The sequence below is a fragment of the Canariomyces notabilis genome (genome assembly GCF_033297395.1).
Source record: "Canariomyces notabilis strain CBS 508.74 unplaced genomic scaffold N656scaffold_4, whole genome shotgun sequence".
In the NCBI taxonomy this organism is placed as follows: domain Eukaryota; kingdom Fungi; phylum Ascomycota; class Sordariomycetes; order Sordariales; family Chaetomiaceae; genus Canariomyces; species Canariomyces notabilis.
Window position 1 is genome coordinate 1 of NW_027041826.1, and position 14,039 is coordinate 14,039.

Sequence of the window (14,039 nt, forward strand, 5' to 3'; positions counted from 1 at the left end):
CCCTTGTAGGTCCTAATAGATGTTAAGCGTTTAACAGCAACAACAACAATCCCACTATAGTATAAAATATAGCTAATGTGTCTAATGTACTTAATAACTACTAGTACTTTATATATTATCGCAGATCTACTCCAGCTTATTCACGATACAACAGACCCTTTATAGAACAGCAACGCAAGCATACGTGTTCGCCCACAGCCCAGTGCAGTCGGACCGGGCCGCGGGGTTCCAACTGATAAACTGGGCGGTGGTGATGCGGTACTGGCTGGCAATGGTCGCGCACGAGTCACCTGCAACAACCCTGTGGAAGGTCTTGCAGTTTCTAGTCATGCCGTCCTGTATGGGGCTCGGGGTTGAGATGCCATTTCCTGGGTTGGTGGGCGTCGGGGTGTGTCCGATGATGGAGACGCAGATGTAGGTGTTGGCCCATAGGCCGTTGCAGGCCGTACCACCAACGCTGTTCCAGGACGCCAGTTGGGCAACGCTGATACCGTTTTTGGAAGCGATGCTGTCGCAGCTGTCGCCGGTGACGATTCTGTAGAAGGCGTCGCAGTTGGAGACCATGCCGGGCTGGGTAGGTGACGGCGTGGCAATCCCATTGCCTGGGTTGGTAGGTGTCGGCGTGTGGCCGATGATCGATACACAGACATAGGCGTTCGCCCAGAGGCCGCTGCAACCCGTCCCGACATTGTTCCACGATGAGAGCTGGGCAACAGTAATGCCGTTCTTTGAGGCGATATTGTCACAGCTATCACCTGTAACAACCTTGTAGAAGGCGTCGCAGTTTGAGACCATGCCAGGCTGAGTAGGTGACGGCGTGGCAATTCCATTGCCCGGGTTGGTGGGTGTTGGGGTATGGCCAACGATAGATACGCAGACATAGGCGTCGGCCCAGAGACCGTTGCACGCCGTCCCTACGTTGTTCCATGAGGAGAGCTGGGCGGCAGTGATGCCGTTCTTGGCGGCAATGCTGTCACAGCTATCACCCGTAACAACCTTGTAGAAGGCATCGCAGTTTGAAACCATGCCAGGCTGTGTGGGCGAGGGCGTGGCAATACCGTTACCCGGGTTAGTGGGCGTTGGTGTGTGGCCGATGACCGACACGCAGACATAGGCGTCGGCCCAGAGGCCGTTGCACGCCGTGCCGCCAATGTTGGTGTTCCATGAGCGGAATTGCTCAACCGAGATGCCGTTCTTGGCGGCGATGCTGTCGCACGAGTCCCCTGTGACCACCTTGTAGAAGGCGTCGCAGTTGTCTACCATACCGGGTTGGGTAGGGCTCGGCGTCTCGATGCCGCTGAGGTATGGGTTAGGAAATGATAAGTCAGAGCCAGATATTCGAGTATGGCAGACTTACTTAGTTGGCTTTGTCGAGGTAGGAGTGGTCGAGGTCGAGGTTGAAGTCGAGGTGCTAGTTGTAGCGGTGCTGGTTGTCGTCCTCACGGTACTGCTGCTGCTCGACGAGCTGGTGCTGGAACTTCTCGTGCTGGGAGTCCCGGTGGAGGTAGAGGTAGTAGGCTTGGCCGTAGTGGACACCGGAGGCTCGCCTCTAGCTTCCACGCCTACAAAGAGCATTATGGTTAGAGCTGGGTTACAAAAAAGACCGACGTCTTTGGGATCAGGGATATCTCTCACAAAAAGACATGGATGTCTTGTATGCGCTACAGCCAGCAGCTAGAGACGGGTTCTAAGAAGCGTGTCAGACCTGTAAAACAACCAAGACTGGTGAAGATCATGATACGCAGCAACTCACCCATCGCACAAAGTCGTCCCAGGTGAAGCCCCAGGCATCTGGCATCTCCTCGCAGGAGATGGAGCCATCATTGTCCCACCACCACGAACAGTATGGCGTGGTGTCCGGGTACACAGGATAATTGGGCACGGCATCTCTAATCCTCGCCCCAGATGGTGCTGCGAGAACAGAGCCCAGGTTGCTGAGAGCAGCCAGAAGAATGAAGTATTGAACAGCCATCCTTGCGAACGCAGAGTGTGGGAAATTGAGAGCTGGAGGTGCACGGCTGTCAAGGAAGAGAAGAGTCTTCCTCCCATATTGTCCATGGTTATATACCCCGAGCTCTGGCGGGGAGTCGAGATCATTAGTCTCGAGCCCCCCCAGGTGACTGGCGGATTGGGAATTTGGGATGCTCTACCATAGACTGGATCTAAACGGGGTCGCTCGGTTCGCTGCCTACGAGCCCCGGGCTGTTTGCTGTGACGCTCATGCAGAGGATGTTGTTCCGGATCCCACTACATAGTATCAACTGGAGTTAGGTACATTGAGTATCGGTGAAATGTCCCGCTGTTGGCCCCCATACTACGCTGACGCCGAGACGTACCCATGAGCAATGGTGTCGTTTTTGCGCCGCAAGACAAATTAATTAGACCTGACTCTCAAGCTTCTCCGGTGTATGCCTTCACAGCTATTCCATAAGTACTAGACTGTGCTCTGCACTCAATCTCCCAATGTGGCTGAAGCTTCCCACCTGTATGCAACCTAGGTAGGTACTAGGTAGATACCAGTAGCACCCCGGCCCTGGAGCCGCATCTTCCCGGCGGATTCAACTACTGTACAGTAGTACACATGTGCCCTGCACCAACATCGACACGGATACGGAGTACTAGTAGGTACAGTTGACACGGGAAAGCAACCATCAGCACTAGATACAATGGGGGCTACAAGACGGTACCTTATACACAGTACCTAGGTGAGTAAGCTGAACTGCTCCAACCACCATGTTCCTTTTGCCCAATGGGAGACTTGCCGCGAGGGAAGTCTGTTGGCTCTGGGGTAATAACCAGCTTCAAGGGGGATTTCATATCCGCCTGCATGGCATAGTGCAGTCATTCTCAGATGTCTGGTTGCAGGTGCTAGAAAGAGGCTAGACAAGTCGTGTTGCTGATTGTATAATAAATAAAGAGTGACTCATTTATGCAGAGTACTGTATTGTACAGTACATACACTACTCTGTCCACTTAGGTAATTAGGAGACGCGTACTATACTGTATGTACTGTATGTACACCGAGAGCGTACACGTATATACATAACGTAGTGTTACATAGGCACATACGTAGATTCAGTACAATGGCACGGGGGCTAGGCATCTAACGCAAGCAGCCATTTAGCATACCGAGGCGATTCCGGTCCGCGGCTCCGTCTTACATTCATTCGTGTACTGCAAAGTAGGTACGGATACCTTACATATTACTAGTACCAATTCAAAGCACTGTGCGTAGAAAGGTAACGTACTGTACACACATCGTTTCTTGCCTACGTACCTATTGCCAAGCTTGCCTATTGCAACAGCGACCCAGCTAGGTACACTACCTTCCTACTCCGTATCAACAGCAGGGAATTCTCCACCATACCACATGTACGCGTCTTCGCGTCGACAACGCTTTGTGCAGGGCTAGTTCCATGTGCCATGGCGGCCGAGGTTATGGATTGGCATAGCCCGCCAGGCCACACCTTCCGGTGCAGTGGCGGAACATCAGGACCGGCTCGAAGCGGGGCATCACAGCCAGCTGCTTTTGGACCCACGGGTGCCCCTTGTCAAGCTGTCGGCGACTCCAGTCGAAGCGCAGCTCTCTCGGTTGATCGAGGTCCGACCAGATCTTTGCGTGAGTATCCTCGGGGACGCGGAGCTCGTTACACTTGTGCCACATCCATTTCTTTTCCAACTCTTGGCGCCACTGCTCGACGCGCGCGCAGTAGTCGTCAGCCGCGTCCGTGACGCGGGAGAAGAACTCGGCGACGTCTGGCTCCTCCACGGACGCCCGGCCGCATCTCCAAGCATCTCGGAATCTAGCGACTGTTGCCGTGTCCCTCGGATCGACTAGCCGGATAGGTTCCTCGCCCAGAGTGCCAAACACGCCGGCGTGGGCGGCTTCCTCTGCCGAGATGTGAATCTCGACGATGGCCAACACGACGTAGTAGAGAACGTGGGGGTCAAAGTACTTGGCGTCTTTGGAGCCTATTACCGAGGCGAGGGAATAATTCTTGTCCCCGTCGGGGTCAAATCGATGCAACAGCTCGGCACTGACGGACGCCGCGGCGGCTTGGCTAGCTAGCCACTGGAGAGATGGCAACGGGTTTGGCGGGGGCCCGAGCCAGTCGTGGTGGTCGTAGTCTCCGTGCCAATGGAGGTGCACAATGTCGAAGCCTTTACGGAAGCGGACTGGCAAGTTTGCGTTCCAGGCGGTCCACGGCGGGTACGGCACGCCGTGCTCGTCCGTCTGGCCCTCCTCGCCCGTCACGTACATGTACCGATGCCGATGCCGATTCAGCGCAACGTCGCGGGCCTCGCGACACACGCGAGAAATGACAGGCCACAGACCAGACTTTGACGACCAGAGCTCTCGCGGCCTGGCTTCGCCGTCTGGAAAGGTGCTATGGAAGTCTGACAGCGGGTAGTCCATCTCGTACACGCGGGGGCCGGGGACGCAGAACGACCAGATCTTGACTCGCAGCTCCATCGGCAGATCTCGAAACTTTGGAAATTCGGTTGCCATCATCGTGGCTGGCGTAGCTGGCGTGGCTGTTGTTGTTGGTCTGCTATTGTTGTTTTGTAATCCGGTGGCTATTGCCAGATGTTGGCTGGTACTGTATGTCATCAGTTAGTAGGGTAAGGTACTGTACTGGACTGGACTGTACTGTACAATACCTTACCTATCGAACCTGGATCGGCACTTCGCCACAAACATTACCTAGGTTACAATACAATACCAACCTGGGCACAATACAATACCTTAGGTACTGTACAGTACAGTACCTAAGTAGGCTCGTTACCTTAGGCTTACACTAAAGAGATCAATGCTTGTGAGCATTTGTGAGGTAATACTTAAGGTAGACAAGCCAGCAAATGCATCAATTGGCTACTGGTAGTTGTCTATTGAAAGCAGGACTGCCGAGCCTCGTCATCAACAAGTGCCGAGTGGAAATTGAATCTTCATCGAGAACCCTTGAAGAGCGGCGATGGCTTTTGCATGCCGGTCGGGTGACTGATTTCCCTTCTGTCTCAAATAGACGGTGAATAACCAATTGTTGAGAGTGTCCCAGAATCCATCCCAGGCAGCGGCGAGCCTTGCATTGGCTCGGACCGTTTCCTCGAAATCAATCTCGTCGTATGTGGTTCCGTCCGGTAACGTCGGCTTTGGGTTCCTGAACTTGAGATCGAAGCCGCGCACAATGTAGTTCCCTTCGACCAACTGTCGGCAGAGCCAACGTTAGCACACACGAATACCCTGAAGTTTGCTTTAGATTGTCCGGAGATCACAGGGCATGAACTGACCCAATTCCTGAGCTCTTTGATGAGGCCATCTTCCATATCGGCCTCTCTCATTCTTATACAGACATCTAGCGACTCTCCAGCGTAGGCCAGGAACCTTTCGATGACTGCCGAGTTTCCGTTAAGCCGCCTTGCTCGCTGAACCGCTTCGATGCTGTTGCCCAGCACGGCTTCGAGGCCCGGCGGGTTGCCCCTGAGTCTGGGGTTCGTCTCCAAGTTGTAGACGCCAGGATAAAGCTTAAGAAAATCAAAATTCGAGCGGTACCCGGCGGCTTTCAACTTCTCGGCCGTCTGCACGGTAGGAAGCTCTCGGGCGTTGTCTGGCACCTGTGGTAAGTCACCGCCACCGCCCGGGCAGTTATTGACGTTAGCCTCCATCATTGCAGGAACCTGATAGTTGAGGGAGAAAGAGAGATGGTTCTCACATCAACAACGCCCGCAAAGCCCGGATTGTTTCTTGTCATCTCTATGTTCTTGATGAACTCGTTAAGGGTGCAGCGCCTCCGCGGGACCGTGTTTTGGTTACAGTCTCGGGCTGTCACAGTGTTCCCGGGACCGAAGGCTTCTAGTTCGATCTGGTAGGCGTTCCATAAGAACATGACTACATTGGGGTAGCAAGGCTGTCAACTTTCCACTCCAACACGCCGTTGGCGCCAACTTTCTACTCACTTTGATAGGGTGCCGCTCTTACAGAGGCCTCGACACCAGCCGTGAGGCTGGCCATCAGGAAGGTGATGGCGAGTGTGAGTCTCATGTCGAACGGGGAAGCCGCACATGGACAGAACAAGACAGAACAAGACAGACGCGACGAGACGGATGGGAAGAGGAGCAATCTCCGAGGTCTGCTGTGACCGAGGGAGGAGATAGAGAAAGAGAGTGGCCCTAAAGGGGCCTTGGTGGAAGAACCCCTGGATACTTGGAGCAAGTCGGAGGTACGTACCTAAGGTAGATACCTAGCTCAGGTAGGTAAGGTAGGTAGCCAGACATGGAGTGAGACCAAAGGGACATGGATCCTAGAGATGGAAAAGCCATAAATGGAATCTAGCCGGAGCATATGGATTCACGTCACCTCCAGTCAGCAGGATCACCTCACAGGCTCACATTGGCGTTATACATAAGGTAAGGTACCAGGTAAGTACCTAGTAATGAAGCCAGCTAGTACGAGGTATAAGTTCCCATTCAAGTCTCCATACTTACAACGGTCAAGCGATTACAAGGCCAAAAACGGAATACTGCAGCCTTGCTCATGTAGGTACAAACGAATTGAATCCTACCCAAACAAAAGGGTTTTAATGCCTCGCTAGCCGCCTCACAGGGCTGGTCATACGCCAAGACAGCCCCCATGTGGTATTTCAGCCCGTACTTGGGTAGCAGCAACTCCAACCCACAACCAACTGTGTAATAGTTCTGCCAGTGCCAACCTCAACGTTGCATGGATCCATTAGGTACCTATCTACCACCTACCTAGGTAGGTTTTAGTATTCAACTTGAGCGAGTAAGCCATTGACATTGATGTCAGCATGCTGGCAACACGCGGGCTTGGGATGATGCCAAGTCTGGAACCAGAATGACCCCTAATGTGTTGTTGACATTAATGATTCCCTCGCTTGCATCCAACATGCATATCAACGTGGTAATGGCTGTCAGCAATACTGCAATAGTGGCTTAGAGCCCCCCCCTCTCCCTGCTTGGTAGGAAAGGTACAGTACCTATTATGTAACCTTATGCAAGGAACAAGTTCTTCAGGGTCTGTAGGTTGGAGTTTCTGTTCAATGGTCACCCGGGCAAAAGCAATCTCAAGGGTGCGGCTTATCGGCACAAAGCTGTGTCTAGTTCCGGGGGACGGGATTTCGGGGGACGGGAGGCCGTGAAACGGTCTTGCCCTGTCGATTGCTTGGAGTTGGACCAGCAATGTGGCTTTTGGGGGCTACGTCGAAGGGATCATCTCATTTCATGTTGTTCCGCCCCTCGGAGGCCGGGGTTTTCTCATTCAGTTTGCTGCAGGCCATGATGCGGTAGGTAAGCACGGGCAGTAAGTACTAAGTACCTACCTACCTCGGTAGCAAAGACCCAATGTCCATGCTTACATATGATGTGTAGGTATTTCCGTTTCCAAGGAGAGGATCCTCTCTCGCGCAGTCATGGAAAGAACCACCTGACCTTCTTCTCTCGTTCTTCTCCAGTCCATACTCCTGAGGACCGCTGGCTTGCACTCTCGTGACGCCCCTGCCCTTTGCTTTGTGCAACATGGGATACGATCTCTGGGGGGCGGTAGTTGTGTCTTTGGCGTTTACGCCAACGTCACTGGCTGACTTGTTCTGGTCCGGCTACGAAAATTGCCCGCTGCCATGTCACGTCGTTGGCCATAATCCCAGCAACTGGACACAATATCACACCGTCAGCGACCTTGACTGGTGCCGGGAACAGTTGCTGTTCGACTTGGGGCTGCACAACCCGCTCGACGAGCCCGGAAACAGTCATATCACCATCCGGTCTTGCGCCGTGACTGACGCTAGTCACACCGAGACTCCGAGTCGCAGTCTGGTCTCCCTACTGGGCGGACAGGAGGTCTGGGCCATTAACAACACCGAGTCAGCGAGTCACCGCAACTCTTCACAAACCGCCGCATGTGGAAGCTCGTTATCTGCACTGGAGCGTAGCTCGGTCAATGTCCGCATCGCCTGGGGAGGTCCCCCCGATAACACAGACGCGCGGGACACGGCGGCAGCGACCGAGAATTTGATGCGCTACCTCGAGGCGGAGCCCAACTGCGCATCTACCATTGTGTTTGCCAAGGCGGGCCAAGCTGTGGTCGGGCTGTACGTTGGTTCCCAAATCGAAAAGGCCGGCGCCGCCAGCATCGTGAAGGATGCCTTCGCGGCCAGAACCAGCGCCGGCAAGGTGCCCATCCGCGTCGGTGCTCAGATCTGCGGGCCAGAGCCTTACAGGGCCCAGACCTTTGGCATCTACGCAGACAACAAGGGCAACATTTCGGCGGTGCAGGCCGTCGTCCGGGACTGGAGCACGGGCATCTGCTTCTCGGAATTTGACCAGGAGGAGGTGCTGGAGGGCACGGCCGTCGGCACCTTGTCTGCCATTATGGACGAGACAAGCGTCACGGTCAACAGCCCGGACAGCAATGGCGAACATGAACGCAAGAGGGAGCCTCAGAAGCTCCATAGTCGAGCCACATGCAGCTACGCTCAGCCAGACCCCGGCGACGGCTGCTGGGCACTCACGCAAAAGTGCAAAATCTCGCAGGCCGACCTCATCAGGTACAACGGGGGCAAGTCGGACTTCTGCAGCACCCTCAAATCTGGCCAATACGTGTGTTGCGGGCCGGGCACCCTGCCCGACTTCTCGCCGCAGCCCAACCCAGACGGGTCGTGCAAGAGTTACACGGTCAAGGCCGATGACACGTGCGCCACCATCGCCGCGGCAAACCAGATTTCAAACTACACCAAGCTTGAGGAGGTCAACAAGCAGACGTGGGGCTTTGCAGGCTGCCGCTACATCCAGCCCGGCCAGTACATCTGCCTCAGCAGCGGCGATCCGCCCATGCCCGCCCCCGTTACCGACGCTGTCTGCGGACCCCAGGTGCGCGGGACCGTGAGACCGACCAACGGGACCAAGCTCGCCGACCTGAACCCGTGTCCCCTCAACGTGTGCTGCAACATCTGGGGCAACTGCGGGCTCAGCAGCGACTTTTGCGTCTATGCCCCGGCCGACACGGGGGCGCCGGGAACGTCCAAACCCGAGATCCACGGGTGTGTCTCCAACTGCGGCATGGACATTGTCCATTCGCCCAACAAGCCCCAAGAGTTCCGCATCGTGGGCTACTTTGAGTCCTGGAACAAGCAGAGACCGTGCCTGAACATGGACGTTTCCAAACTCGTGCACCCCGAGGTCAAACCCCCCGCCGCGGCTCATGCCAGGTACACTCACATCCACTTCGCCTTCCCGGACATCACGCCCCAGTTCACGGTCGATGTCAGCAAGGTCCAGGACCAGTTTGACAGCTTCAAGACACTGTCGGGCTTAAAGAAGATTGTGTCGTTTGGCGGATGGGACTTTAGCAACTACAAAGACTCGTACGCCATCTTCCGCACCATGGTGGCCACCGAGGTGAACAGGCAGAAGGCGGCGCGGAATGTCATCCGCTTTCTGACCGAGCACAATCTTGATGGCCTGGATTTTGACTGGGAATACCCCGGGGTGAGTTGCCACAAGAGCATTGACGTCTCCTTGGTACTATTACATGACAAGTACTAACCCGGGGACTGCAGGCTACCGACATTCCTGGAACGCCAGAAGGCTCGCCTGATGAGGGAGCAAACTATCTCAAGTTCCTGAGGACGGTGCGCAACTCGCTGCCCGCGGGCAAGACCTTGTCCATCGCCGCGCCCAGCTCGTTCTGGTACCTCAAGAACTTCCCCATCAAGGACATATCCGAGATCCTCGACTACATCATCTACATGACGTACGACCTGCATGGCCAATGGGACGCCGACAACAAGTGGGCGAGTCCCGGGTGTCCGACGGGCAACTGCCTGCGCCACCACACCAACAAGACCGAGGTCGAACTGTCGCTCGCCCTCATCACCAAGGCCGGCGTGCCGTCGCACAAGGTGGTCGTCGGCATGCCGCTCTACGGCCGCAGCTTCAAGATGGCCGAAAAGGGGTGCACGGGACCGGACTGCCTCTTCCTCGGCGACCGTTTCAACTCGCAAGCGGCCAAGGGTGCATGCACAGACACGGCCGGCTACATCTCCAACGTCGAGATCCGGGACGTTATCAACAGCAACGCCCACTCAGATTTGTACGGCGAGCGCATGGTCCGGGAGATTGCCGACGAGGCAGGCGACATCGTCGTCTACGACGACACCGAGTGGGTGTCGTGGATGAAGCCCTCCACCTACCTCACACGCGCCGGTGACTACGAAAAAGGCAACTTTGGCGGCACGTCAGACTGGGCCATTGACCTCAACTTTGACTTTGGCAAAGACGGCCGTGACGACAAGCCGTACGACGAGGACGCCGAGAGCCAAGAGCCGACGTGCGACTACGACCGCACCTTCAACGACCTCGAGGACCTCAAGAACAACGCCGGCGGGTTGAGTTTGTACTGTAGGCAGATATACGCCTTGCAGGTGCTGGAGAAGATGTTGGGCAATCTGTATGCCGAGTATAACAGCGTCAACAATGGCTACGACTCCAAGTTTGCGGCCTATGTTCGCTACATCAATCGCATCACGCCCTATGCCATTAACGATTTCATGACGAACAAGGATGGACTGAAATGTAAGTATCTGCACCCCTTGTACACCTTGCTCTCCTCGTAGTACATGTACTAACTACTAGTACCACTAGACTTCAACTGCGTCAAGGATCCCCCAATTGGGCCCTCGAAATCGGGGCAGTGCTTTGATTTCAGCGAGGCCGAGCGCAACGAAGGGACATTTGACATGACAATTACATTGCGAGACCGCGAGGGCTTCTTCACGGACCTGCTCAGCAAGACGGGCGTGGCCGAGGAGTGGATCAACTTCAACGGCCACGAGCGAGACCTTGTCTACTGCAGCGCGCCGGCACAGGGCTCGCACATGTGCAGCCCGGCCTCGGGGCTGCGCGACTGGTACGGGTGGCCGCAAAAGAACGACCACATTGACGTGCCCAACCCCAAGGACATCATCACCAAGACGTTGGGCAATATCGCCGATCTCCGGCTCAGCCTCGTCACGACGAAATGGGAGATCATGATGGGCGGCTGGAACGGCGACGTCGACGACGTGCTCCAGGTCATGTCGGTGCCCATCTTCATGCTGGCCGAGGCCGTCGAGGGCATGAAGCAGGCAAAAGAGATGGGCGAGGACGAGGAGAAGTGGGAGGATGAGCAGGCGCGCAACAAGGCCAAGCAGCTGATTCTGACCATCATCGGCGCCGTGCTCTTCGTCGTGCCCTTTGTCGGCGAGGTCGGCGCCGTGCTTGCCGGCGCCAGCACCCTGGCCCGGTTTGCTCTTATCGCGGGCGAGACGGCCAACCTGGCCTTTGGCATTTACGAGATGGTTGACAACCCCGATTCGGCCATCATGGGCGTCTTGGGCATGATGTTTGGGCTCGGCAGCATTGCCAAGGTTCCCAAGACCCCCCAGGGGTTCAAGGAAATGGCTGGTGTGCGGGCGGGCTTGAGAAATAATGGCGGCGTCAGCAAAATTGGAGGCAATTTCCAAAAGTGGGACGACCAGCTCCAGGACATTATTAAGTTCTGTCGGACTTGATGGCCAGTGCTCTCCATTAACACCTACATAACAGTACCTTATGTATGTGATATATAGGTGGTAGGCATCATCAAATCCAACCTCGGTCTTGCAACCGAGGATGACATCAATGACAACAGCTTGAGGCCGTGGACATAGTAGCACATGTCATATTGACAGTGGTGCCCAGCGGCATGTAGACTTTAGCATGCTTCGGCATCTTGAGAGACTACAGTTGTCTAGCTGACCTAGGTAGTAGATATAGGTACCTACCTGTACCTATCGTGTCTTTGCTACAATACAGGCCGTGTTCTACTAGTATACCATATCATTTGTTCCAGAGAGCCCCGACAGGACAGGTGACGGTGCACCTAGGTGAGTCAAGCACACTCCGTGCTTGCGCCCAGAGTACCGCAAATAGGGGCACTCTCCATAGCAATGAGCTCATGTAACGTCTAACCCCACAGCTTGTCATTCACCTTGAAGCGGAAAATAAGGAGCAAGACAAAGCACCCCGCAACAAGACACAAGATGTAAGCGTTGCTCATGGACGCCACGACGGTATCGACGACGCGCTCTTGCATGTCAGCCGGCATGTCGCGCAGCAGGCGGCTGTTGGGCTCCGAGATGATGGTGTTGATCTCGTCCAGGGAAAAGTCGGGCAGCAGGGCGCCCAGCGCGGCATGGGCTCTGTTAAGAAAGACGGCGTTGGCGATGCCCAGGGAGATGGTGGGCCCGCCGAGCTGCGCAAAGGCCTGCCAGCCCGTGCTGCGGCCTATGTCAAGCGGCGTGTTGACCTTGATGGAGGCAACGGCAAACGTGAGCTGGGTGGCGGCGCCCGAGCCTAGGCCTAGCAAAACCTGGTAGCCGTAGATGTTGGCGAGCGGCGTGTACTGGTTCGCCGTGTAGAGCAGCGCGGCGCCGGGGATGCAGAGCACGCCGGCAAAGATAAACCAGGGAACATAGTAACCCGTCTTGCCCACGGCCCAACCCGCAACAATGGCAATGACGCTCTGGAACACGACGTAAGGGAGGATGCGCACCCCGGCGAGAATGGGGCTGTCGGCCTTGACGAACTGGAAGTAGAGCGGCAGGAAATAGACGGGGACGAAGACGCACGTGGCGCAGCAGGCCACTTCGAGGAAGAGAACCACCATAGTGGCCGACCGGAGGAAGTGCATGGGGAAGATGCGCGTTTGTACCGTGGTGAGCAAAGCAAATTGCTGCTGGAGAAGAAACACGCAGAGGAGCACGAATGCGACGGCAAAAAGGGCAATGACCTGCCCCGAGTTCCACGCGTACTCGACACCTCCAAAGGAAATGGCCATGACGATGCTGACAATGAGGCCTGCCACAAAGAGGTTGCCCAGCACGTCCAGCCCGCTCGTCCGTTCCTTTATGCTTTGGCCGGGATTTGGGTTGAGAGCGGGCAGCAGGAAGATGTAGACCGGAGCGCAGACGCCGCCGACAACCAGATTACTACCCCGTCATCAGACTCTAGTAAGCTTCCACTACTATTGACCCCTGAAAAGACTGGCCTTGATCAACACTGGGTTTGACTCACAAGTAGAAAGCCCAGCGCCACGTTGCGCTGCTCTCAGCAAAGGCGCCGCCAATGATAGGGCCCAGCACCGTCCCAGCCCCGAAAGTAATGCCAACAAGGTTTAGGTACAACGGGCGCTCCCGTTCCGTCGTCATCTTGGTCAAAATAGCCATGGAGCCAAAGTACATTCCCGCGCCGCCCATACCGCAGATGGCACGCCCAACGATGAGCGCGTCCATGGTGGGCGCGGCGCCGGCCACGGCACAGCCGACGGAAAACACGACAAAGGAGACACAAAAGGTCCATTTGGCGCTGAACCGCGCGTACATGTCGCCCCAGAAGAAGTTGGTGCCCCAGCACGCCGCGAGAAAGGCCACGCCGAGCCAGGCCAGCTTGTCGAGCGAGTCGAACTGCCGGATCACGGCCGGCTGGATGTTGGCCGCGATGGTGTTGTCGGTGGCGAACAGGAAGTTGGCCATGAGCACGCTCGCGACGATCAAAAGCCAGACAAAGCCGTGGGCTGTTCGGGGAGGAGGAGAAGGCGCTGGCGACGACGACTCGTCCTTGGGCTCTTCGCTGCTGCCAGTGCTGGGGATAACCCCCCTTTCCGTGTCGGCATTATCGGGCAGTGTACATGTACCCATTTCCGATGGCGCTGTCTCTTTCTCTGCCAGTGTAGCCATTGCTGAGGGAGGAGGTAATAGATGTCAGGTCACTTCGTTCCAGTCCCAGGGCCCTGTAGTGATGCCGGTACGTCAACTCCAGTCGGGGAATCGAGGGCAGCAGAAGAGCTTCAGCCAATGCAGGTCTCGCTTATGTTCTTGAGCTGCTGTGACAAGGCGGACGGTTGTTGTCTTCATCTATCTTCGGCTTCAGGCCGTGTTCGAGGCCGGATTTGGGCATGCTTATAGCACAGGATTCCATGAAAGTGTAATTTCTAGGGAATTCTCTGC

At 55.8% G+C, this 14,039-nt stretch overlaps 5 protein-coding genes across 5 annotated transcripts; 1 reads left to right on the forward strand and 4 right to left on the reverse strand.

Annotated features, from left to right (window-relative positions):
- Nucleotides 1–154: 154 nt before the first annotated feature.
- Nucleotides 155–1,998, reverse strand: N656DRAFT_827065 (carbohydrate-binding module family 50 protein). The gene is made up of 4 exons (XM_064818496.1): nucleotides 1,754–1,998; nucleotides 1,636–1,687; nucleotides 1,358–1,562; nucleotides 155–1,297 (listed from the first exon to the last, which is right to left on the reverse strand). Exons 1-4 carry the CDS (start codon nucleotides 1,970–1,972, stop codon nucleotides 160–162), a joined length of 1,614 nt encoding a protein of 537 aa, XP_064672507.1. The 5' UTR covers nucleotides 1,973–1,998; the 3' UTR covers nucleotides 155–159.
- Nucleotides 1,999–3,312: 1,314 nt separating this feature from the next.
- On the reverse strand, nucleotides 3,313–4,832 carry N656DRAFT_775973 (uncharacterized protein). Its single transcript, XM_064814548.1, has one exon. It carries the CDS (start codon nucleotides 4,511–4,513, stop codon nucleotides 3,437–3,439), a length of 1,077 nt encoding a protein of 358 aa, XP_064672508.1. The 5' UTR covers nucleotides 4,514–4,832; the 3' UTR covers nucleotides 3,313–3,436.
- A 31-nt stretch (nucleotides 4,833–4,863) lies between these two features.
- On the reverse strand, nucleotides 4,864–6,277 carry N656DRAFT_775974 (uncharacterized protein). The gene is made up of 4 exons (XM_064814549.1): nucleotides 5,956–6,277; nucleotides 5,712–5,887; nucleotides 5,290–5,613; nucleotides 4,864–5,206 (listed from the first exon to the last, which is right to left on the reverse strand). Exons 1-4 carry the CDS (start codon nucleotides 6,038–6,040, stop codon nucleotides 4,919–4,921), a joined length of 873 nt encoding a protein of 290 aa, XP_064672509.1. The 5' UTR covers nucleotides 6,041–6,277; the 3' UTR covers nucleotides 4,864–4,918.
- Nucleotides 6,278–7,061: 784 nt separating this feature from the next.
- On the forward strand, nucleotides 7,062–11,564 carry N656DRAFT_747504 (glycoside hydrolase family 18 protein; the record flags this gene model as incomplete). Its single annotated transcript, XM_064812941.1, has 4 exons — nucleotides 7,062–7,318; nucleotides 7,387–9,501; nucleotides 9,573–10,587; nucleotides 10,648–11,564. The coding sequence occupies exons 2-4, from the start codon at nucleotides 7,534–7,536 to the stop codon at nucleotides 11,562–11,564; spliced, it is 3,900 nt and encodes a 1,299-aa protein (XP_064672510.1). The 5' UTR covers nucleotides 7,062–7,318; nucleotides 7,387–7,533.
- A 434-nt stretch (nucleotides 11,565–11,998) lies between these two features.
- N656DRAFT_766236 (MFS general substrate transporter) lies at nucleotides 11,999–13,769 on the reverse strand (the record flags this gene model as incomplete). The annotated part of the gene is made up of 2 exons (XM_064813467.1): nucleotides 11,999–13,022; nucleotides 13,108–13,769. 2 exons carry the CDS (start codon nucleotides 13,767–13,769, stop codon nucleotides 11,999–12,001), a joined length of 1,686 nt encoding a protein of 561 aa, XP_064672511.1.
- Between the last annotated feature and the right edge of the window lie 270 nt (nucleotides 13,770–14,039).

What these genes read in the sequence shown, in the direction of transcription:
- N656DRAFT_775973 (XM_064814548.1), bottom strand. Translation starts at nt 4,513, where the DNA reads ATGATGGCAACCGAATTTCCAAAGTTTCGAGATCTGCCGATGGAGCTG.
- N656DRAFT_775974 (XM_064814549.1), bottom strand. Translation starts at nt 6,040, where the DNA reads ATGAGACTCACACTCGCCATCACCTTCCTGATGGCCAGCCTCACGGCT. An exon ending in AAGAGCGGCACCCTATCAAA is followed by an intron (nt 5,888 to 5,955) that starts GTGAGTAGAAAG and finishes ACCCCAATGTAG; the next exon opens with TCATGTTCTTATGGAACGCC. An exon ending in GCTTTGCGGGCGTTGTTGAT is followed by an intron (nt 5,614 to 5,711) that starts GTGAGAACCATC and finishes GACTTACCACAG; the next exon opens with GTGCCAGACAACGCCCGAGA.
- N656DRAFT_827065 (XM_064818496.1), bottom strand. Translation starts at nt 1,972, where the DNA reads ATGGCTGTTCAATACTTCATTCTTCTGGCTGCTCTCAGCAACCTGGGC. An exon ending in GGGACGACTTTGTGCGATGG is followed by an intron (nt 1,688 to 1,753) that starts GTGAGTTGCTGC and finishes CACGCTTCTTAG; the next exon opens with AACCCGTCTCTAGCTGCTGG. An exon ending in CAAGACATCCATGTCTTTTT is followed by an intron (nt 1,563 to 1,635) that starts GTGAGAGATATC and finishes TGCTCTTTGTAG; the next exon opens with GCGTGGAAGCTAGAGGCGAG.